Source organism: Hippichthys cyanospilos, chromosome 2 (assembly GCF_059441005.1).
Source record: "Hippichthys cyanospilos isolate Australia breed blue-spotted pipefish chromosome 2, RoL_Hcya_1.0, whole genome shotgun sequence".
Lineage (NCBI taxonomy): Eukaryota > Metazoa > Chordata > Actinopteri > Syngnathiformes > Syngnathidae > Hippichthys > Hippichthys cyanospilos.
In genome coordinates, this window is record NC_142370.1 from 20,162,537 (window position 1) to 20,185,336 (window position 22,800).

At 41.0% G+C, this 22,800-nt stretch overlaps 2 protein-coding genes and 1 long non-coding RNA gene across 10 annotated transcripts in view; 2 read left to right on the forward strand and 1 right to left on the reverse strand.

Annotated features, from left to right (window-relative positions):
- dlgap4a (discs, large (Drosophila) homolog-associated protein 4a) overlaps positions 1 to 10,452 on the forward strand; it is a 69,888-nt gene extending 59,436 nt beyond the window's left edge. For both annotated transcript variants that reach the window (XM_088407382.1, XM_088407383.1), the window contains 5 exons: positions 1,471 to 1,568; positions 5,452 to 5,888; positions 6,361 to 6,452; positions 6,668 to 6,817; positions 7,682 to 10,452. In XM_088407382.1, coding sequence (XP_088263508.1) covers positions 1,471 to 1,568; positions 5,452 to 5,888; positions 6,361 to 6,452; positions 6,668 to 6,817; positions 7,682 to 7,906 — 1,002 coding nt within the window. In that variant the 3' untranslated portion in view covers positions 7,907 to 10,452. The remainder of the gene's footprint in view (positions 1 to 1,470; positions 1,569 to 5,451; positions 5,889 to 6,360; positions 6,453 to 6,667; positions 6,818 to 7,681) is intronic.
- LOC148427779 (uncharacterized) overlaps positions 1 to 11,491 on the reverse strand; it is a 31,475-nt gene extending 19,984 nt beyond the window's left edge. For 2 of the 4 annotated variants that reach the window (XR_015864724.1, XR_015864722.1), the window contains exons 1-2: positions 11,097 to 11,469; positions 5,629 to 5,879 (exon numbers count right to left, since the gene is read on the reverse strand). This is a non-coding gene — a long non-coding RNA (uncharacterized LOC148427779). Of the gene's footprint in view, positions 1 to 5,628; positions 5,880 to 5,953; positions 6,968 to 7,114; positions 7,220 to 7,660; positions 7,770 to 11,096 lie in introns of all 4 variants that reach the window. The other 2 variants (XR_015864725.1, XR_015864723.1) reach the window with 2 other exon arrangements.
- On the forward strand, positions 10,127 to 21,504 carry LOC148427780 (6-phosphofructo-2-kinase/fructose-2,6-bisphosphatase 2-like). 4 transcript variants are annotated; one of them, XM_088407384.1, is made up of 17 exons: positions 10,127 to 10,204; positions 11,319 to 11,455; positions 12,051 to 12,195; positions 12,823 to 12,948; positions 14,482 to 14,578; positions 14,677 to 14,743; positions 14,821 to 14,895; positions 14,971 to 15,027; positions 15,159 to 15,283; positions 15,923 to 16,130; positions 16,245 to 16,391; positions 16,462 to 16,566; positions 16,655 to 16,784; positions 16,954 to 17,016; positions 17,101 to 17,165; positions 18,471 to 18,668; positions 20,693 to 21,504. In XM_088407384.1, exons 3-17 carry the CDS (start codon positions 12,120 to 12,122, stop codon positions 20,741 to 20,743), a joined length of 1,590 nt encoding a protein of 529 aa, XP_088263510.1. In that variant the 5' UTR covers positions 10,127 to 10,204; positions 11,319 to 11,455; positions 12,051 to 12,119; the 3' UTR covers positions 20,744 to 21,504. The 4 variants fall into 4 exon arrangements, 3 of the variants coding, with proteins under 3 accessions (XP_088263510.1, XP_088263512.1, XP_088263511.1); XM_088407386.1 differs by lacking the exon at positions 20,693 to 21,504 and adding an exon at positions 17,982 to 18,011 and having other exon boundaries at positions 18,471 to 18,620; XR_015864721.1 differs by lacking the exon at positions 20,693 to 21,504 and adding an exon at positions 17,982 to 18,011 and having other exon boundaries at positions 16,462 to 16,784; positions 18,471 to 18,620.
- The last annotated feature ends 1,296 nt before the right edge of the window (positions 21,505 to 22,800 follow it).

Genomic DNA, 22,800 nt, shown 5'->3' on the forward strand with positions numbered 1-22,800 from the left:
ATTGCATCGAAAATGGGTTCCTTTTTTGAAGCGTCAGTAACTGCTAGGGACTTCTCGTAAAAATAAACACTGCAGTTGACTTATTGGAACTGTTCCCTTTGGTTTTGATGCACACGCATGAGCTGAATTTGAACCTATGAACAAATAGATATTAATGAAAAATTACTTGTGTAAATTACTCCCTTGATACAGAGGAGTGATCAAAATATGTTATTTTTTTGGAACAGTTGAGTCGTTCTGTAACTTGCAAACTGATGACCTGTGAGTCCAAATTCATATATTTAATGAAAAATATCAGTGTAAGAAGTTACAAATAAATTGGACCTTCATTGTTAACAAGAAAGCAATAGGCAAGAGGGAGCGGCCGTAGCTCAGGGTCAGGAGATGGGGGCCGTCCGGTAACCGAAGGCTCGGCTGTTCGATTCCCGCTCCGTCAGAGTCGTGTGTTGTTGTGTCCTTGGGCAAGACACTTAACCCACCTTGCCCCCAGTGGCTGGTCGGTGGGGCCGTAGGCGCAGTATGGCACACTCGCCTCTGTCAGTCTGCCCCTGGGCAGCTGTGGCTACGCAATGTAGTTTACCACCAGTTAGTGCTGTGCTTTGTTAAGCGCCTTGGCTTTCACGAAAGGCACTATATACTGTAAATGTAAGGCATTATTATTTTTATTATCAATATCCACACAACCACAGCAAGGAGCTTAGAAAATTGATATTGCAAATGATTATATAAAAACAATTATGTATATTGAGGATACATTTGACTTCACAAAGGAAATGATTCCTTCTGAATGTTGTCAATGTTTTTTTTATTTTTAAACTATTCACAAAGGCTGCTCAAATATTATCCTTAACATTGAAGCGTAATGAGCTGTTGAAAGCTCAGTATTCCATGCCATAGGCATCCATCCGTTCGCCATCGTTGTTCTCTTTGCTGAGCACGACATGACAGCATCTCAACTTGCATGTTGTGTTTTGTACTCGCAGGAGGCGATCCAGAGAAGAGATTTGTGCACAGATGTGAAGTTGTGTATAGTGAAGCCTGATCGTTGTAAGAGTGGGAATTGGATTGAAAAGGCAGCACTCAAAGGTTTTAGATTCGTAATCTCAAGCATTCAAAACCACACCATTTTGGTTTGTAGTCACAGGGAAAATATTCAAAGCCACTTTTTTTAATTCCTCGTCACAAGGAAAACTTTCATACACAGTTTAGATTCATACCCACAAGATAATTGTTCACGCCCACACAATTTCGACCCGTAGTCGCAAGCATGAGCTATTACGAATATCAAAGTTAAACTACAGATACAGATGATTAGTATAGAACTATGAAATTGCCAGAAAAAAAACAAACTCCCAATCCCATTTCATAAATTGTATGTCGGGGATTTTGCAATTTGGATTCTAGTGGATTTTAGTTATATTGTCTGTTACTGTTAGAGGAGAATTTAAATAGTGTTTTTATGAAACTTAGGTGGATTGCCTCCAGCCTGTCCCAAGAGAGGAACTTTTACCCTTGACTGCCCCCCTAAAATTCCAGTCAATTGGAGTTCAAGTGGAGAACGGCAGACCGTAAGTGTATTCTCAAAATGATCAGTTCACAAAAGTCCTTATGCTATGTTCTGACCAAATGTGAGGTCGTCCTCTCTGGCGGGGTGAAGCAGTCTATAGTCATTGTCAGTACATATATGCATTGTCAATGCATGTGGTCAGGTGCCTATGTACTGTATACAGGATGACTTGTTTGACTAGATGGTTCGTGGAGCTACACAGCAAAAGTGTCCACATTCACCCAAGTTCGAAAAATGTAACCTTTGTCAGAAATTGCCTCGTGGCAGCTAATCAACTCTGGAGAATGAAAGAGACGTAGCCATTCATTTCAACAATGTTGACAAACCAGAAATGGAGAAAGATCAGAATATGTCATTTCACTCTCCACCTACAGAGTGCTAGTGTTCGTTTTTGGGTCCATTTTTTTGTCCATGTGTTCACTTTTCAACACTTTAATGCTGGTTTAAATTTTTCTTGGGAGTTGCTTTTAAAAAGGTTCAGCGGCATAAGAAACTCACATTCACAATACGAATCATTGGGATAGCGTCAACAAAAATATTATCCTGACAGTGCGCCCTACTCGCAAAGTTTAGCTTTAAGAATGTGAAATTGACCATTTTAAACAGGTTTCAATTTAACACCTACAATATATAGTGGGTATGGAAAGTATAATGACCCTTTTTAAGTATCCCTCTTTGCGTCATTGCAGCCACTGGCCAAAATCAAAAAAGATCATTTAGTTTTTTGACTGAAAAACCTGAACTCTAGAAATGGTTGCTCATGTATTAAAAAAAAGAAAAGAGTGAAGTACTACATCATCAAAAGTATTCAGACCCTATGCTCAATGTTGAGTAGAAGCATCCTTTGGAACTAGTACAGCCATGCATCTTCTTGGGAATGATGCAACAAGTTTTTAACACTTGGATTTGGGGATCCCGTGCCTCTTGTTGCTTGCAGATCCTCTCCAGTTTTGTCAGGTTAGATGGTAAACATTGGTGGACAGACGTATTCAGGTCTCCCCCTGAGATGCTTAAGTCAAGAACGGTCTGAGTTGTTCTGAAACCACTCCTTTGTTATTTTAGCTGTGTGCCGAGGGGTCATTGTCCTGTGAAAAGGTTAACCTTCTGCCAAGTCAGAGGTCCTGAGCATTCTGTAAAAGGTTTTCTTAGATTAGATTAGATTCAACTTTATTGTCATTACACATGTATAAATACAGGTCACGAAATGTAGTTTAGCATCTAATCAGAAGTGCAAGGAGTAGCAGCTGCGATATGAACAGTATAGATAGGATGATTGATTTGAATTTGTAACAGATAAAGTACAAACAAATATACGGTCGAGCTACTAGAATATATAATGTGCTATGACCACTATACAGGTGTTCTAGCAGTATATAATAGAATATATGATTGCTTTAAGCAGTATACAGGTGTGCTATTAGTATATAAATGAATAAATAGTATATGTATGGACAATATGTACAAGATATATTATTTCGGCAGTGGCATAGAGTTGAAGCTGTTCCTGAACCTGCTGGTTAATCGAGAAATAAAGAACACAGCTTTGTTAAATAAATGCTGCTCACGCGATGAGCCTCACTGCACAATGATGAATAGATGACCGTGCTTCTGGGAGTAACTTCAAAATGGAATCGTCCCAATGACCTTCGTTTCATACATTACTCGATACCACATTTTATTTTAACGCGTTGTCTGACTTCCTTTACAGTTGTCTGACTTCCTTTACAATCGGCTGCGTCACCAGACAGATTTCACTGGGGCAAATGCTGCTCCGGTGGCAGGGGCATATGCTGCTCCGGTAAATAAATTCACCTATAAAAACAAATTCACTTCAGAGCGCACATGCTGCAAACTACTTAGTATAATAATTCAATGATACTGCATTCACTTGACGTGACATAAGCAATACGCATATGGCTAATTGACACGGTAATTTATTTAGTGTAGCTGACAGTCCTTCCGTGAGCGCGGGGGATCGGCAGGAGATGAGAATCACAAGAAGTAGTCTGTATCTTTATTATTTTGAATTGACAAAAAATGTAACTCCAAGGTGGATATCAAAAAAGTTATTCATTTACCCCACATAAACAGTGCGCACATGGCTAATTACTATTGTAAATTTTTCACGTGTAGCTGCATGAAACATAATGCTGCTTACGGTCTGCTGGCTCTGCGTTTGTTAATTTAGAGAACGCAGCATTGAGCTTGTGTTGGTTGAGAAATATAGCAGCTGAATTAGCGGTGTCAAACCTCCGTCCAATGGGCCAGTTCTGGCCCGCAAATGGTTTTAAACCAGCCCACGAGATAATTTTGTGAAATATAAATATGAGCTGAATTTTTTAATAAATGAAAAGTTGAAACATTTGATGATTAATAGTAAAGTTAATATTTAATGATTAATAGTGATGCTGCACTTGCCTTATTTTGGACACTATTAAAAAGCAATAATATATTTGAATTTTTTGTTTTAAAGTTATATATGTGTATACCATGATTTTATTCGTTGGAAATAGATTTCAAGCTTAAACGAGTTTGACATTCCTACTCTGGATGGTGCAGCCGTTCACAGAAGGTCTACCTTCAAGAGGAAAAACATTTTTCCCTGTCATCAAGTTGTGGGCCATATACATATATTTACTTTGACATTTGTTAGTATCTTTTGTTGGTTTTTTGCTCACGTCCTTTTAAATGCAGTTTGAACCTTGGACTTAATTTGTCCTTTTTGTTGCACAATTTTTATTACTCCAAACATTCCTGTCGGGACCCATATTTTTTTTTTTTAGTATTGCGAGTCCTGGGACCTGACGGTTTTCAGAGGTAAAATTAGCCCTGCTTTCCTCATCACGTCCAATCAGTTTCATTAAACACAACGGGACTCCAATGAAGGAACAGAATCATCTCAAGGTTTCACTGCAATGGCTTTAATTACTTATGACTGTGAGGATTAAGTTTATTTATTTTTAATAAATTCACAAAATTGCTACTTTTTTTAATGTCAAGATGGTATGCTGAGTTACTACTTCTCCTTTCGGCTTTTCCCCTCAGTGGTCCCCACAGTGAATCAAGCAACTGCCTCCATTTAACCCAGTCTCCTGCATCCTCTTCTCTCACTCCAATTATGGTCATGTCCTCTTTCACTTCATCAATAAACCTCTTTGGTCTTCCTCTCGACCAGGGGTGTCTAACTCATATTTATCGGGGGCCGCATTGTAGTTATAATTTTTGTCAGAGGGCCGGTATAATTGTGAAATCAAATCAATTTTAGGTGTGTTTGGCACACTTCTAACTAGTTTTGAAATAAGAGCCCGGTAAAAACTGTTCAAAAGAGATATTGGGAACAAAAAATGCTTGTTATTTTTACCCCCAAATTTTTAAATGTTAAGGACAACTTGCAAATTTAGTATTTTAACCAGAAACTTGAAGTTTGCTCAGGATTTCGCGGGCCACATAAATTGATGTGGCGGTCCGGATCTGGCCCGCGGGCCTTGAGTTTGACACCTATGCTCTAGACCTTCCTTCTGGCAATTCAAATTTCAGCATGCTTCTACCTAATATTAAGTCCCACATTAATGAAAAATAAAATGAACATTTTTGAATTTGGCAAAAGGCTGCAATGACAGAAACGTTTAAAGGGGTCTGACTGTATTTCATAAGCTACTGTATATGATTTCGCGCCAATTGATGTTGGATGGCATGTCTAGCGCTAACCCCCATGATGTTAAGTGTTCCTCTCTAGTAGGATACAGCACATCAGCTCTGTGGTATTTTGAGTACCCTCAATGTGGTAATTAGGAATCCGTTTTAGAAGCATGATGTCATTGTGTTGGGTTTTTTTCCCCACCAAAGTGTCTGTCAGAGGCTGATGTTTCTGCATGTCTGTGCAGTCTTAGCAGGGACAGCAGCATGGCCTCCAGACAAAATACAGAGACAGAGCCTCAAGAGCACCACGAGGCCGCACCCTCAGAAAAAAGCAAACCCAATGGCACCAGCCCTAAAACCTCAAATTCCAACGAATCCAACACTAAGGACAAAGCCATGGAACAGCTGTCTCTTAAACAAACCTCAAGTCCATCGAGAACATCCATCGCGCACCCACAGACATTGGACCCGGCTTTGGATCCTTCGTCGTTGCCTCCTCCGGATCCCAGCCTGGGGAGTGGAAACTGTAACACCCAAGGAGACTCTGCACAAGCCAGCACGCCATCTTGCCTCCGAGATGGGAACTGGTTCCTGAAGCTGCTGCAGGCGGAAACGGGCCGCATGGAGGGTTGGTGTCAGCAGATGGAGCAGGAGACCAAAGACAACACGCTGTCTGAGGAAGGTAAACGATTCGACGAGGTTACGATTGCAGTGACTGTACATGCTGACAAAAATGACAACGCTTACAACTTGAGAATTGCTGTTGGCTGAGTTTGGGCGCCCCGTAAAAGGTGCCATTAGGCAAAGCTATCGGTGCAGTTTCGGAAAGATGAATGAGTGGCGAGCCAGCTCACTTGAGAGCCTCCCATCAGATTATCAGGAATCCCAGCTCTCCACGGGCCTGAATGACAAATTTCAATCTCCATTCTAATATTATGCGGAAAACAGCGGAATATAGATTTGCCATCTTTCCTGAGACTGAGTTAATAAATATCTTCTAAATGATCCATTTGTTGTCACAGAATGTTAAGTGCTCATATAAATATTTCATTCCAACATTTGATGTGCGAGTTACTCTCTCCCCGGTCTCCATGAACTCGACTGGCCCCGTTTACGTGCAGTTTTTACTAATGTTTTCTTTGTCTCATTTGTAGTTTTGGGGACCATCCGCAGCGCAGTCGGCAGTGCCCAGCTCCTCATATCACAAAAGTTTGAGCAGTTCCGGGGTCTCTGTAATGAAAACCTGGTGAGAGCCTCAGCCGAAAGCATGAAACTCCTCGTCATTTATTGATGTCGTGTGCGTTTTCCTTGCAAGTGTGTTGCGTTGCATATAAGATTAAATGCCATATAAGGCTGCATTATCCATTGTAGTTTTTCTTCTCCTAAGTTTTGCCTTGAAACACAGGCAGGCACTGTTTGGCTCAAAGATGTTTTGACATTGATTCTATTCTTATCAATCAGAACATGAATGCCAACCCACGGCCAACAGCACAGGACCTTGCGGGGTTCTGGGATCTCCTGCAGCTCTCAATAGAAGACATCAGCATAAAGTTTGACGAGCTGTACCAATTGAGAACGAACAAGTGGCAGCTTCCTGAGAAATCAGACAAGGTATTGCAGGGTACCTATGCGTAGATGATGAATGTCCTGGGAAAAGCTTGAGTTGTCCTGGAAAATGCCTTTTCCTTCCTTTGCTTCACCCTGCCTTGTGGATGAAAGTGAATGGATTCAACATGTATGGTGCTGCGTTGACCTGTAGTGCTACTTCAACCAATCACCCCACATCACCAATCACACACACACACACACACACACACACACACACACACACACACTCTAAGAACTGTTCTGCTGCCCAATCTATATTTATTGACACGTCACGCTGTCCAGAGAAGCGCCAAACCTAACCTAGACTCTTTCTGTTCAATGTTGTTGTGTGATGTTTTTTACCCTCCCTCTGTCTGTTGGGAGCGACAGGGTTGCAGTGGGCATGCCGTCACTTTTGACTGTGCGCTGTGAAATTAAATTACATTTCTGATTTCTGGAAAGAAAGGACCAGCAGCTCATTAATCCGCCGTATTACATCGTCTTGATTTACTACGTAATTGGAGATACATTTAGATGTCAATATTCAAGTGAACCCTTACATTGGCGTTGGGTCATTGGTAAACGAATCGCTCTTCGGAATGAGAGGTAAACGCTGAGAATCGCTTTGCAGAAGCGAAAGTTCATTTTATTAACCAATTTTCTATGGTATTGGGTAACAGTGAAGAAATTAGTTAAATATATTTAAGGTACAGCTGTAGAACCTCTGCAAAGCTTGGGGCCGGATTGTATTAATGCATGTTGTGATAACTTGATTCATAGGTACAGTAGCTAGCTGAATATTTATTTAAAGCGTGGAAACCCTGACATGGGACATTTATCCCCACACCTCCAAAACAAAAAACTGACCTTATTCTTTGGTCTCTTCAGGTTGAAAACAAGCAACCTCCATCATACGTGCCAAAGAAGCAATCCAAGTCCAGGCTGTCAGCTGGTAAGGACAGAAGCGTGGACTCCGCTGTGGACAAGCAGCGACAAGAGGCCAGGAAACGGTTGATGGCCGCAAAGCGTGCGGCGTCTGTGCGACAGAACTCCGCTACGGAGAGCGCGGACAGTATCGAAATCTACGTCCCTGAGGCACAGACTCGCCTCTGAGTGGGCCCTCATCTTTCATCGGCGTCTCCACTCACGCAATGACTCAAACCCAGACACAACTGAGTCGTTCACGTACGTCCAACGGATGCAACAGTTCAACATGGGGATTCGGTGGGAAAGGAAACAACAATTTCAATAAGTTTATTACTGGCATTATGCTAATTATATTCTCCCCAAGTATATCAAGACTGAAATGTGAAAGTACCTTTTCAACAAGGACAGCGTACATAATCTTTGTTTTACCGTCTCTCAACTCTTGGGAATAGATTGACAAGTTGTAGTTTTCGATGTGAGCTACCATACACACACTCACACACGCTCAGGATACTCGTACAGGTGTACTCGCTGACCAGAGTCTTCCTGTTCTCTTAATTGTATATGGCTGCCACTCTTTGGCTGTACTCTTTACCGTGTAAAAGTTATGGAATGAGGTTTGGAATGTGGAGAACCAGAGGAACGCAGTAGCATATATGAATATGTATGTATGTATGTGTGTGTGTGTGTGTGTGTGTGTGTGTGTGTATATATATATATATAATATATATGTATATATATATATATATATATATATATATATATATATATATATATATATATATATATATATATAAAAATTATAAACACACTATTTTGTAAATGTTGCATACCAGAGTTTTAGGAAGAGAGGTGTGATCCGTACCAAGGTTTTTTGTCTTTATTTTTAAATAGATCAATTACATGTACTGTCAGAATATATTAGCACTTGATGCAATCATTTTTGACTTGAGACCCCTTACCTTTTCTCACAACTGCACACAAATCTATGTCTGTGAATATCATCATTTAAGTCTTACATTTGCTGTTTGTTTTTTTTTTTTTTTTTTTTTTTGAGGTGGTATTTTTAGAAGGACTGCTCAATTATTGAGCTTTGGAGGAATGTATAGCACGTATGCGTTTTGCCGCTCATTCCAACTTGATCACTGCACTTTCACCTCAGATCAAGTTTCCTTTTTTTTTTTTCTCCAGCGAATCTTGGGTGACTTTAGCTGTGATGTGTGATGTAGGGGACCAAGACACCCACCACTTAAAGTCACCCCCATTTTCCCAGACAACATGAGAACATGTGTGTTTTCAAACCTCTGGAAAGGAAATGGGAGTTTTTTCCGCATGCAGTGCAGGACATGACCAATTAATGATTATTTGCCTGGTAAGGCTTTTTCTTAGCACGAAGGACGAATGTTTCTTTAACTTGTAAAATGTTTTCATTCACTTGAATCTCAGGTTGAAAGCTCAAAGTCAGCCGTTAGAACCACTATGAATCAAATAGAATTTTGTACAATTACAAATGTGAACCAAGTTAAGTACGAAATTGTTTTCACAACCCGAAATATGTTTTGTGCATAGATTCTGGTGCAGCGGACATACGTCTTTTTTGCCTACCGTTTTTTACTTCCACCTTTTGTTGTAACATGAATAACTGGTCACCCCTCACCACACACACATTTTCTGACTTCTAGCTAATATGAGGTCATCCTGTAATTCTCATCACTCATGGTGCTGCAAGGGATTTCCTTTTGTGCCAATACTGCAGCGGTCATAACATCTTTATCATTTGAAAACGTTTTAATTTCTATTTAAAGTGTTGTCGTTTTTATTGTCTTAACAATGGTACACACATAGAGCCTGGCATGAGGCTCAATTATGCGTTCAAGGTAATCCTGCTAGACAGACTTGCCTGGCCCCCTACTGGTGACTCCCCCGCGTTACACTCTCAACGATCATGTCAGTTTTTAATCAAAGCAAAAATAACATTGATTTGTCAGTGTTGGCAGTGCATCACATTGTTCTTGATTTTCTTTCATTTATATTGCATCATAAGTGGACATGTGCATTTCATTGTCCAAAGAAATCATTAAACATCACTTTGCTACATGTCCTGGTTCTCATTCTGAATTGAAAATTGAGCTATACTTGTTTAAATTGCTTAGTTTCTCACATTAAAGTGATCCTACAGTTTACAATAGATTCTTTATTTTGACTAATTTCAAAGCATGGCCTTCATACGTGTAAAACATGTTTTAATCTTTGTAAGAGCAATGCGTTTAACGGGTTTTTGTATATGTGGACCTCGGATCTGTGATGTGTTTTTGAAAAGTGCGTTAAGAGACGGATCCCTTTATTCATTTTCATTGTGATTAAACGCGTATGAGCACTTTACTTACTTGTGCTGAGTTTCCAAGGGCTACAAAATGGGGCACGTAGAGAAGACAACTCTTAAACCTGATTTTGGAATGTGCCCTTCCGTTTCGTTGACGTTTGGTCAGTGTCGACAGTTATGTCAATTCTGGCTCTTGACATGTCGTCTTGATACTTACGCAGCAATGAGGGAGCAAAAAATTTGGCTTTCGGAATATATTTATGAGCACATCTTAGAAATGGTAGTTTGGTTAGAGATATGATGTGTTAGTATAGTTTGACACTGAGGTTGGTTGAGAAAGCATTTGATTGCAATCAGACATTTTCTGAATAGAACTGACTTGTCGAATTAAAGTGGAATACCACGAAAAGTTTAAAGTGTGCTTTTTCCGCCTTTAACCATACTATACATGTGAACAAATTAACTTTGTGAGATTAATCAAACCCTGTCTACCGTATGCTAACTATATCAAAACCAGAACATGTTAAGAGCGTAAACTACAAGGCAAGCACAAAAGGGCCGTAAACAGTGACCTCTCCGAATTTAGGCCCATATGTGAATCAATGTTGAACATTTGCGGGCCACCCTGTCGTAGTCCTGATGGATCTGCACTCTTCATTCCAACAAGACAGTATGTCAGAATCACGCTCTTAAGCGTTACTGAAGCAAACGAATGGGTCGAATATAATTGCTTTGATTTTTACATTATCAACACAAGTAGGGAAGTTCTTTCCTTTGATGAATATGTTGGATTCCGAAAAAAAAGCGCCTCCTAACTCATAATAATGGGCTTAACTGCTCCTATCGGTTGCGTTGTGAATCTCGTCACTGACATAAGTACATGATTGTACTGTATGATTAAATGATAACAAATTCAAAATTGCATTCACAATTAAAAGTGAGGTTACTGTTAAAACAAAATCATTTGCTTTCTTCATTGATAATTTTGCAATTCGCATTAAAAGAATCTTTCGGTGGACAGCTTTAACGACAGAATTTTACGGTCCTTCTTACCGTCGCAAGAAGTGAAGCTACCGGCGGCCATCATACGTTGCCACTGTCCTCCCACGCTTACATCGAATACATTTATCTCAGCGGTCGGTTTGCTTGCCGAATGATCCGGACAATTGAATTAAAGAATAAGGGTAAACACTGTTCACGAAGGTTGTTGCCGTTTGTAGTATTTTGTTTTGAAGGTTTTGACGGATCTTGTACTTGTTCAATTGCGTGGTCAAGTTGAACGGCTGTACTTCCTGGTAAGACAGCAGAAAGGAGGAGCAGAAAACGTCCGAGGAGAGGAAGGGGACGCCAACTGATGGTAACAGTTTAACAAAGGAATAAAGCGACGTCGCTTGGCACCTGCCAGAGGTTTGGTGAGTCTTTAAAGTTTGCTTTTTCCAATCAGGGTTGCGACGTGCTTTGTTGTGTCATTGTAAAGTGTTAACTGAAGTGATTAATTCCTACGGCCGCGAACAGCTTTGGTGTGTGTTGCAGGATCATAATGACGTGCGCCATTTCCAGCTTTCTGTCATCTTCATGCGCTTGGCAATATCATGTTGTATTATTTTCCACGGGTCAACTTTCACAAATGTTCCTCTGAAGGGCTTTGCCTAAATTTATCTCGCAATAATAATGCCGTCTAACGCTTTATTGCTGATTATTACTCAAGAGCAACATTTCAGAATATATTTGAAATAAATATGACTGAATGAGTCTTGTTTTTTTTCTTTTTAATACTGCCTATATACTATGTTTACTAAATGATGAGCAAATTGGCTTTATATTGACCATATTGCTGTAAAGAACTGGTGCATCTGTCAGTTATCTACCTTTAAACTATTAATTTCACCACTGTCCACACACCATACCTTATTATTATTAATATTATTATTATTATTATTTTACATCTTTTGCATCTGACTGTACTGCTGCAATTGTTGGATGGGATTGCCTTCCGGCCTTCCACAGAAAGATGCTGACTTCATTGTGACAGTGACTGAGGAACATCAGGCCAGCGCCGCATCAAGCTGACTCGCCATGGCTGTCCGGCTTCAGAGACCAGCAGACACGACAGACTCCTCAGTGGAGTCCAAAAGGACAGAAAAAAAATGCTGTAAGTGATGTATTTTCTCACTGTGCCTCAAGGGTGAAAGGTGGACTCATCTGAGGTTTTTCTTAACTATTCAACATTGTATAATAACAACACCGATGAGTCACTCAGAACCAGAAGAAAGGCAACAAAATGGATCTGAGATTTTTTTCATGAATTATTTTTTTTAAATGGCGTCATCTTGACTGACTTAAGGATTAGGTCCAAGTCTGATCTTGTCAAGTATTCGCTCTTACACATTACCTTTTATGAAACAGGATATTCGCGTGTTGTTAATTTACTCTTTGATGTTTGTGCACCCAAGCGCCACTTGGTTACTGATTGTATAAAAAAAAGTCTACAGTTAACTAACAGACAGGCAGTTGCCAGTGAAACATTATTCTGAATATGATATTGTCCCTGTGATTTACGTAAGTCCTCACCACACCTAAATTTTTGTTCCAAGAAAAAATTTGTAAAAGGGGTTTGCAAGTTGGAGCGCACCATAGTGTATCACTCACCTATGTAAATAATGACTTGAGAAGCAATTATAGGGCATAAAATGAAAAAGACTGGGTGTTTTGGTAACCGAGTTATTTTTACACAGCTGTGCAAACTGTTAGGGCCAACTATTGTTAAATTGATTTGCAGCATGGGCCTCCTACATGACCAATTCTCCAACTGTGATTGTGATGATTGGGTTGCCTGCTCGAGGGAAAACGTACATGTCCAAGAAGCTGACGCGCTACCTCAACTGGATTGGAGTTCCAACTAAAGGTTGGTATCATTCTTGTTTGACGCTTTGGCTGGAGGCTTATGTCATGTAATGAGCCAATTGTTTTGCATGCTTGATCCTGAGACTTGCATGCTTGACCCCATAAAATGTATTTAATACTAAGACTACAATGATAGTGACAGCGAAGTTGATATATGTGTTGCGTCGCCCATTTGCAAGACCTGTTCTATGACCGGAGGTAAATTACTTTATTTTAAAATTAAGTCAGTCTTGTAAGAGAATAAATAATAAAAGAAATGTATTCACACTTCTGTACTAGTCCTTTTTTTGTAGGCAAAAAAAAGAAGCTGTCACTTGACACGTTGTGTTGTATTTCATAACATCGCAAAGTCTCTGCACCATTATTATAAGTTTTGAAACACAAACCATCCTTCCATTTTCTGGAGCTGCTCATCCTCACAAGGGTCGCACGCCTGCTGGTGCCTTTTCTAGATGTCTATGGGCAGTAGGCAGGGGACACGCTGAGCTGGTTGTCAGCCAATTGCAGGGCACACAGTGACTATCAACCAATCACGTAGCCAATTACACCTAAGGACAATTTAGTATGTCCAATACACCTGGCATGCATGTTTTTTGGATCGTGGGAGGAAGCCAGAGTACCTGAAGAGAACCCACGCGGGCTCGGGGATTTATGCAAAGTCCACACAGGAAGGCAGGAGCGAGGTGGATTTGAACTCGGGCCCCTGAACTGCCCACACTAAAACCAAGCGTTTTAAAATGTTTGATTATTTAGGCACATCCCTTAGCTAATTTCGTGAGACTTTCTTGGATCAGCTAATTGAACAAAGTGACTCCTAACCCCTTACCTGCTTTGGCTGCGTTACTTATTTTTGAGGTTTGGTGATCGACCCTTGAGCATACTGACGTCATTGGGATTCGCTTGACATTTGTGATGATATATACTACAAATATATGACTATATGTCTAAAATGTTGCTTAAAAAAATAACTGGTTCTTGATACGTTTTCTGGATAGGCCAAGACAACTAAAGTAACATTTCTCTTCATAACACCTCAAAGATTAGTTTCATAAGTAGAAACCTCCTCCACCACCTTTCACATCCTCATAAATTAAAGTTAACTGCTTCAAGAAAGCCATCAGACCACTGAACAGTAAAAGTAAAAAGTGCAGCAATGGTCAGCTTGCCAATGATTGACAAGCACAGTATTAATGGAGTTAGCTTAGTTAACTTAATGTCGACAATACTGTAGAAACTCTCAAGTCCTTGAGACGCCAAACTTAAGCACAGATTTGCATTCTTAATAACTCACACATGGGTACTGTACTTGCTTGTTGTAAATATTTAGCTGCTGGTATGATGACATTGAGATGTTTCTCCACTCACGTCTAGTCGTGTACATAACGTACCTGATTGTTTCCATATCAACACTGGATGCCTCTGTTGCTGTAAACTTTTGGAATGCAGGTGAACTGGTTTGTAGGGCGCAGTTGATATGAAGGTGGCCATGTACAACGCGTTTTGTGTTTTTACTCTCGTATGGTTTCCCCCACAGTATTCAACCTTGGAGTTTATAGGAGGGAAGCCGTCAAGTCATACAAGTCTTATGACTTTTTCAGACATGACAACAAAGAAGCCATGCAAATAAGAAAGTGAGTAAAACATGCCCAATGAGCAAGTCAACTACACGTTTAACAATTACAACTGGCTGTGCTTTGCAGGTACATTCATATAACTTTGGTTTTAACAGACAATGTGCTCTGGTGGCTTTACAAGATGTCAAGTCCTATCTGAATGAGGAAAGAGGGCAGATTGCTGTAAGAAAACCAAAAAAATGACCCCTTTGTCTCAGATTTTTCATGATTTAAGTCAGATACCTCATTTTGCTGTGCAGGTATTTGACGCTACCAACACCACCAGAGAGAGACGGGAGCTCATTCTTAATTTTGCAAAGGAGAATTCATATAAGGTCAAAACCTCAATAATTAGTCATTGCAATGATAAGAAGATGGTGTTGTCATAAATGTATTTTTTTTTCTCTCAGGTATTTTTTGTGGAGTCTGTATGTGATGATCCAGATGTCATTGCTGCCAACATCTTGGTAACATAATACTTTTATTTCACTAGAAAAGAAAGCTACTGTATATACACACACACACACACACATATATATCATACACCCACGCTCTGATGATGCCACCTTCAAGTTGCGTTCTACATTTTTACTTGTAGGAAGTGAAGGTTTCCAGTCCAGACTACCCAGAGAGGGACAGAGAAAGTGTCATGGATGATTTTCTCAAGCGGATAGAGTGTTATAAAGTAACTTACCAGCCTTTGGATCCAGATGACCATGACAAGTAAGCAACATGAACCCATGACATTTTTTTTTCCTTTTACAGTTTGATTTTAAGAACAAAACATTGTGATTTTGCACACATCGTCCCGCAGAGGGAGATTATTGCTTATGCAATGGGTTTTCCAAAAATCGATTCACAAAAGAAATCGGATTCTCACACACCACGATTTAAAATGTTACTATATTACTTGAAAATAAAAAGAAATCGCTATGCTTCCTGCTGGCTTCCGTTTTACGTCGAAGGTGCTCTGCGCAATGATGTCACCGCGCAGCTCATTCCGGAAAGTCCAGCCTGCCAGCACGACGCAATAGCTGGGCCCTGATTGAAAGCTGTGGTGATGCATTTTGCAAATCCGTGTGACACATGAAAGCCACATGGTCGCGAATATGAGCGTTTCACTCCGCCGCTAACGAATGAAGTTTGTCCATTTCGTATCTGGTGATTGTGTAAGCATTAAAAGTGGCTTTCCCTGATCGTGGGTCCCAATCGCCCCTAATTCTGAAAGCCCTGAATTGTAGTTGTCATTATCAATAAGGAGACTGCAGCAAAACACCACTTTTTTTTTTTTTAATTAATTTTGTGTATGTATGATTCTGTGAGACTATCGAGAGTCCCCCATTGTTCTTTTTGCGCTTGCAGGAGCCTGTCCTTTATTCAGGTCATCAATGTTGGCCGTCGTTTCCTGGTCAACAGGGTTCAAGATTACATTCAGAGTAAAATTGTCTACTACCTCATGAACATCCACGTGCACTCACACTCTATCTACATCTGTCGACACGGAGAGAGCCATCACAATCAGCAAGGACGCATCGGTGGAGACTCTGAGTTGTCTGACAGAGGGAAACAGGTGTGTTTATCTCTCTGTATATCTCTATATTACAAATGTATACACCCTGTTAGATCATTTGTTTTGACGTGTTGTGTTTTTTGTTTTCTTATGCTAACTACATGGTCCACTCAGTTTGCTGTAGCATTGAAGGGCTTCATAGAAGAACATCATCTGTCCGACCTGAAAGTTTGGACCAGTCAGCTGCGGCGCACTATTCAAACTGCAGAAGAGCTCGGTGTTCCCTACGAGCAGTGGAAGATTCTTAATGAGATTGATGCTGTTAGTCTTCTTGACGCGCACATCAAAGGTCCGTCATCGGTGGTTAGTGTTCTATTGTTTTCCATTTCAGGGAGTGTGTGAAGAGATGACATACAAACTAATTGAGGAAACCTACCCAGATGAGTACGCCATGAGGTACCAGGACAAGTATCACTACCGCTATCCTGGAGGAGAAGTAACGTCCCATTTTCCATGTCTAATTGGTCAAACTCACCTCCTTGTTTTGAACTGCACTGCATGTGTGCTTTTTCTTTTGGCTTTAGTCCTATCAGGACCTAGTACAGAGGCTGGAGCCGGTCATCATGGAGCTGGAGCGACAGGGCAATGTGCTGGTCATCTGTCATCAGGCCGTTATGCGCTGCCTGCTTGCCTACTTCCTGGACAAGAGCGCAGGTAGATTAAGTTAGTAGAATGTTATGAGTTATGCCTGTCTTTTAATCGGATTGACTCGAGCCACAATAGTGTGTGGACAGACAGACTCAACCGTTATGGAAGGGCCCAAAAAGAGGTTTGACACCCTGCACAACAAAGGCAGCTGATCATTTTTCCTTCCTTGACACAGACGATCTCCCATACTTGAAGTGTCCTCTGCACACTGTCCTCAAACTCACCCCTGTGGCTTATGGTAAGTACCCTCTCTCTTCTCAAGTCACCTCAGCTGACCTTCTATTGTGGTCTTGAGACGTGTTATTTTGTACCCCTCCCCTAGGTTGCAAAGTGGATATGTTTGACCTGAAGGTGGAGGCTGTCAACACTCACAGGGACAGACCATTAGTAAGCTTTTCATGATACTAATTTTTGTATGATACTCGAAATTGGGTTTCAGGTTTCTCTGAATGTATGTCTCCAGAAAATATGAGTCATTACTGGACACAGATTTTTTTTCTGTTGACTATTTGGCAAGACTGTATTTTTAATAGACACTGCTGATTTGCAACAATACATTCAAGATAGTATGTTTGAGAATATGTTCAAATTGAGTACTAGACCAGTTGAGACAATTGCATCTTAGACCAGATGGTTGGGCTGATTATCAGCGCAGATATTCAGCATTTTGATAAATATCTGCTTGGCCCTTTAAAAAAAAATCTAATAGCTGCTACAAACTTCATAACAACTCCAACTTCAGGAAACTTTTCATTTAAAGTTTTCGTATAAGAGATCCTATTGACCCTGGGAGCTGGGAAGACATGCAAGCTCCACACAGGAAGCCCGGAGACAGGTTGATTGTGAACTGTGAGGCTGACGTGCCAGTCACTGCGCCGCCAAGCCTGTCCATCTCAGCATCATTCTGTTTCAAATGAAATAGAAAGGTTATGTTAACATTTTGTAAATGTAAAAATTTGGGGGGCGGGAGTATTTCTCTATCCTTAGTCTCATGCCCAGATGAAAAACCTGTAATAAAATGTGACAGCTGAACCTTGTGCTTTGTGTAACACTGTTAAAAGCATTTGTTTTTATTTTGCCGTACTGTATTTTTGTTTTTGGAACCAGCTCTCAACTTTCCACTTCTTTTGGCACATCACTCACTGCCTTCCTTAGAAACAGTTCCATATTTGTTTCCTGGTTGTAATTGTGTGTTATTTGCAGTGAGACGTTCAGCCTGGAGTCCTAGACAGAGTGAGTGTTCCTAACTTCAACATATGGAGGGATTTAAAAAACAAACAAAAAAAAAAACAAAAACACTTGGCTTCATCGCTTCCAAAGCAGAGCTTTGGTGAGGTGTTGGAAATTGGTTCTTTGCTCAATGTCTCCTGTAGATTTGGGCAATTTTGTAGCAACATAACCTTTCAAAGCTGTTGCTTCCTGTTTTCTCAGCACAGTCAAGATTTCCCTAACATCAAAGCTTGATGGCAACTTCTCTATTTTGTGCAATGCCTTAACTATAGAGAAATCACTCTCGAGGTGCTCTTTTTTTTTTTTTTGGTCACTGGGGGTTTTGCAATTGACATTCACAACTGACTTTTCAGCACCTGTCATAAACGTGTGGAAAAATATACATGAAGTTGTCATAAATCATTTGACATGCTAAAACAGGTTACTGATGTGTCATTGTTTTTGTCTGTTTTCGTTGAGTAGAACAGAGAAAGGGGAGAAGTTCCACCTGGTTTCTACCGGAGGAATAGCTTCACGCCGCTGTCCAGCCACGACCAGATCAAACGGCCTCGCCTGTACAGCGTCGGCAACCCTCCGCAGCCTCGCGTGTCCCAGACACCCGTTTTGCCCGGCGTGCCCTTCTCTGAGGCGTCGGAGGGCGCGGGGCTGTGGGAAAGAGAGGTCGGTTTTTATTTTTTGAAGGAGGTGAAACCAAACTCCCCTCCATGAGCCGTCACCTTAAAGTGATGTAGGGGTCCCCATGTCCTAGTGATCCTAGGAGCTAAGTTGTCTGTGGCTTTAAGCCCCTGGTAGGGTCGCCCATGACAAACAAGTCCAACGTGAGGAGCCAGACTAAGCATGACTCATAGATTCCTTTACGCCGAAAAAAATTAATATTAGATACTGTTTTTCCTTGCCCCGACGCATTTCGGAAGCCAAGCCCTGAGGTGGGGGCCCAGCCAGGCTGAGCCCGAAAGGATAGCGTGGGACCCCCTTCCCATGGGCTCACCACCTGTAGAAGGGTCCATAGGGGTCGGGTGCGATGTGAGCTGGGTGGTGGCCCAAGGCGAGGACCTTGGCACACTAATTTCCGGCTACAGAAGCTAGCACTTGGGACATGGAATGTCACCGGTCTGGCGGGGAAAGAGCCTGAGCTGGTGTGCTAGGCCGAGAAGTTCCGATTAGATATTGTCGGACTAGCCTCCGCGCACAGCTCGGGCTCTGGTACCAGTCCTCTTGAGAGGGATTAGACTCTTCAAGATTCAAAGTGTTTATTGGCATGTGCACAGTGTAGAAACAAGTATCTCTGTACAATAAAATTCTTGCTTCTTAATTCTTACTTTCCACACGAATGTGGTAAAAAGAGGAATAAGTACCATATTTTCCGCACTATAAGGCGCACCCAAAAGCCTTAGTTTTTTTTTTGTTAAAAAGCTGATGGTGCGCCTTATAATCAGGTGCGCCTTATATATGGATCAATATTGAGATTGGGACTTGCAGATGGGGAATGAACTGATAAAGGAAGCTTTACCTGTTTCTTTTGTGTGTTAACAGTTGAACAAGGTTGGACATATCGACAGAGTTATTATCCTATTGAGAGTTTAGAGTTATTATTTGAGTTATTTTTGTTATTACTTTGAGTATTACTATATTGTGATTGAAAAAGTTTCAAAATATGTCATTAATTGAGTGTGCGCCTTATAATCCGGTGCGCCTTGCATATGGAAAACGTTTTAAAATGTGTCATTAATTGAGGGTGCACCTTATAATCCGGTGTGCCTTATAGTGCGGAAAATACGGTACTAAGTTGAGTCCAAGACAAGGAATAAACAACACATAAGTTGCAGAGCACAAGTATGAAGCGTAAGTGGATAGGATCAGGTGGAGAAGTGTGGCTTCTGGCATGAAAGCTGTGGAACAGTGTACCAGCACTACACCCTCAGCAGGATCCTTGAGGGTGCATGTGAGCGGGAGATCGACAGGCGGATCGGTGCAGCGTCTGCTGAGATACGGATACTGTGCCGGTCTGTCGCGGTGAAAAGAGAGATGAGTCGGAGGGCGAAGCCCTCTATTTACGGGTCGATCTACGTTCCTGCCTTCACCTATGGTCAAGAGCTGTGGGTTGTGACCGAAAGAACGAGATCCCAGATACAAGCGGCCAAAATGAGTTTTCTCTGCAGGGCGTATGAGCTCTCACTGATGAGGTGAGATGCTCAGTCATCCGGGAGGAGCTAAGCGTCGAGCCACTGCTCCGCCGCATTAAGAGAAGCCAGTTGAGGTGGTTTGAGTCTCTGGTTAGGATGCCTCCCGGGACGCCTCCTCAGTGAGGCGTTCCGGGCATGTCCCACAGGGAGAAGGCCAAGGGCACGACCCAGTACACGGTGGAGGGACAATGTCTCTCGACTGGCCTGGAAATGCCTGGGGATCCTCCCGGAGGAGCTGGATGACGTGGCTGGGGAGAGGGAAGTCTGGACTTCCCTGCTGAGGCCGCTACCCCTGCGACCCGTCCCGCGGATAAGCGGAAGATGACGTATGGATAGATGGATGGTGAAACCAAACTGACGGAAATGGGGTTGTTGGTCACAGCGAGTGTTTCACCAAGACTGGTGAACTTACATGTCACAATTAGAAGAAGTTGTTCTTATGTAACTCTCAGTGTGGCGTTTTAATGAAATCTCCAATGCTCTTTTTTTGTTTCTTTGCAGGACTTGAATGGCTTCAGCGAAGGGGACACAGATGAATTTGCTGGCAATTGAAGAAACATTTCTGTAATATGCTGTAGGCTTGATGTACATGGCTGACCACATGTTACCTTCCACATGCGTCTTCACAAAGTTAGTTTGTCACATGGAACCGCTACAAAATCACTTACATTTGTCATACAAAGACTCCGTCCGTTAACTGTTGGCAAATTGCTAAATACTTTGCTTAGCGGGTACCAAATGTTGAGTTAAATACTTGGGAGGAAGTCACTTCTCCTAGTTAGCATTTGTACATAACAGGCTTGTTGTATGGTGGCAAACGCAACACATAGTGAGTGCAAAATTACGTTTTACACAAACTTTACTATTCAGAAATGAAACAAATGTTTCTATTTGAATATTACGCCTAGATTCCAAATGAAATTACTGTATTATCTATCATTTAAAGCAGCATGAATTTCAAGAAAAGGACAAATCATTACAGCAAAAAAAAAAAAAAAAAGCTGCAGTGTAGTGTGAGAAGAAAAAGAGTTCACAGTAAATCTTCAAACAGCCAAATGCTATTTTGTTTTAACTTTGGAAGAGTTCTGAAATCAATATGTAGCTTAGCTTGATTTGCTTTTATGGCACTCCAAGCACGGAAAGCCCAGCAAGGTTGCAAGCTGGCTTTGTTTAATGTTAAAACAATAGCCTACAACAAATTTGGGACAACATGGCTTGCAGACCTCTCCGCATGTTGGTGAGGGCACCCGTCAGACACTCGTTTTTTTTCTATTGATTGAATTGTGTGTGTGTGTGTGCGCGTGTGTGTGTGTGTGTGTTGGGGGGGGGGGGGGGGGGGGGCGAACATAACCAAACAAACTGTTTTCGTTGGGGGGGGGGATTTTGTAGTTTTATTTTGTTTTATTACAGTTGTTTTTGGATAATTAACCTCACCACCCCCACTCAGATAAAAAGTGATCTTTTTTTCAATCGGAAAATGGAATACACTTCCGCACTATGATTGATGAATGCCATCCCGAGGCAGTGGCGGTCGTGCTGTTCAGTGGCGAGTTTTCGTTTTTCCCCCTGCTGGTCTGTATCTGTTTTTTGTCCCTCATGTCTGCTACCTGATCTTAATGATGTGATGCAGTGGTGTGATCCCCACTGCATCACTTTTTTTTTTTTTTTTTTTACTTCAATTAAATAGAATAAAAACAAGTGAATGATTATTTAAGTCAGAGATGTTTGTAATATATGGCATACGTTATGTATATTTGATGGCAAAAAAAGAATGTCATGAGATCTTCTTTTCTATTTTTCCGATGTGTTTAGATTGTGTAGCCGAAACGAGTGTCTTACCAAGTAACACAAATTCCTACAAAACAGCAAAAGATACTTTACCTTGAATGTTGATTGCTTTTTATCACAGCAGCTGCTGACTTGCTGACTGATTGTGGCTGTTTTTCATCACTTCAGGACAACACACACTCTTTGGAATCTGACTGATAAAATTACATTTGAAACCTTTGAAATTGAAATTCGGTCAAATGCTGCAATGGGCTCTAGTATTGAAGGGCATGTCGTATAATAAGACAATCATTATTCAGAGAAATAGTGTGGCGTATGTTCACAGAGTATGCAAAATATACTTAGGGAGATAGCATACAACAGTGCCTTTGTATAACAAGCTACAAGGTGGATTATATGATCTTGATAAAATAATGACCAGTCACGAATTAATAAATTGCAATCATGCTAATACAGCCATTTGCTTGCCTGACTGTCATTAACGTTAATAGCTGTGTGTCTGAGAACTGTCTTTAATCTCTCTACAATAGACTACCACTTTATCTCATACCTTTCTACTATAAAACCATGCACTGCTACAGTTTCAGCTTACTGTGTATGAATGGCTACTCTATATTTAAAGTTTGCACGCGTTTCAGGCAGTTCCCCCTAATCTACATAATAACTGTTAAATATACCGTAGTTACTTTCAGTATCTTGTGTTTATTGTATGTCGTCTAAAATGTGTGTGCAGGCCATTTTTGTAAGGCTCTATTGTCGATATGATAACCTGTGATGCAAATATAGTTCAGCACTAGAAATGATAAATGAATATCACTTCT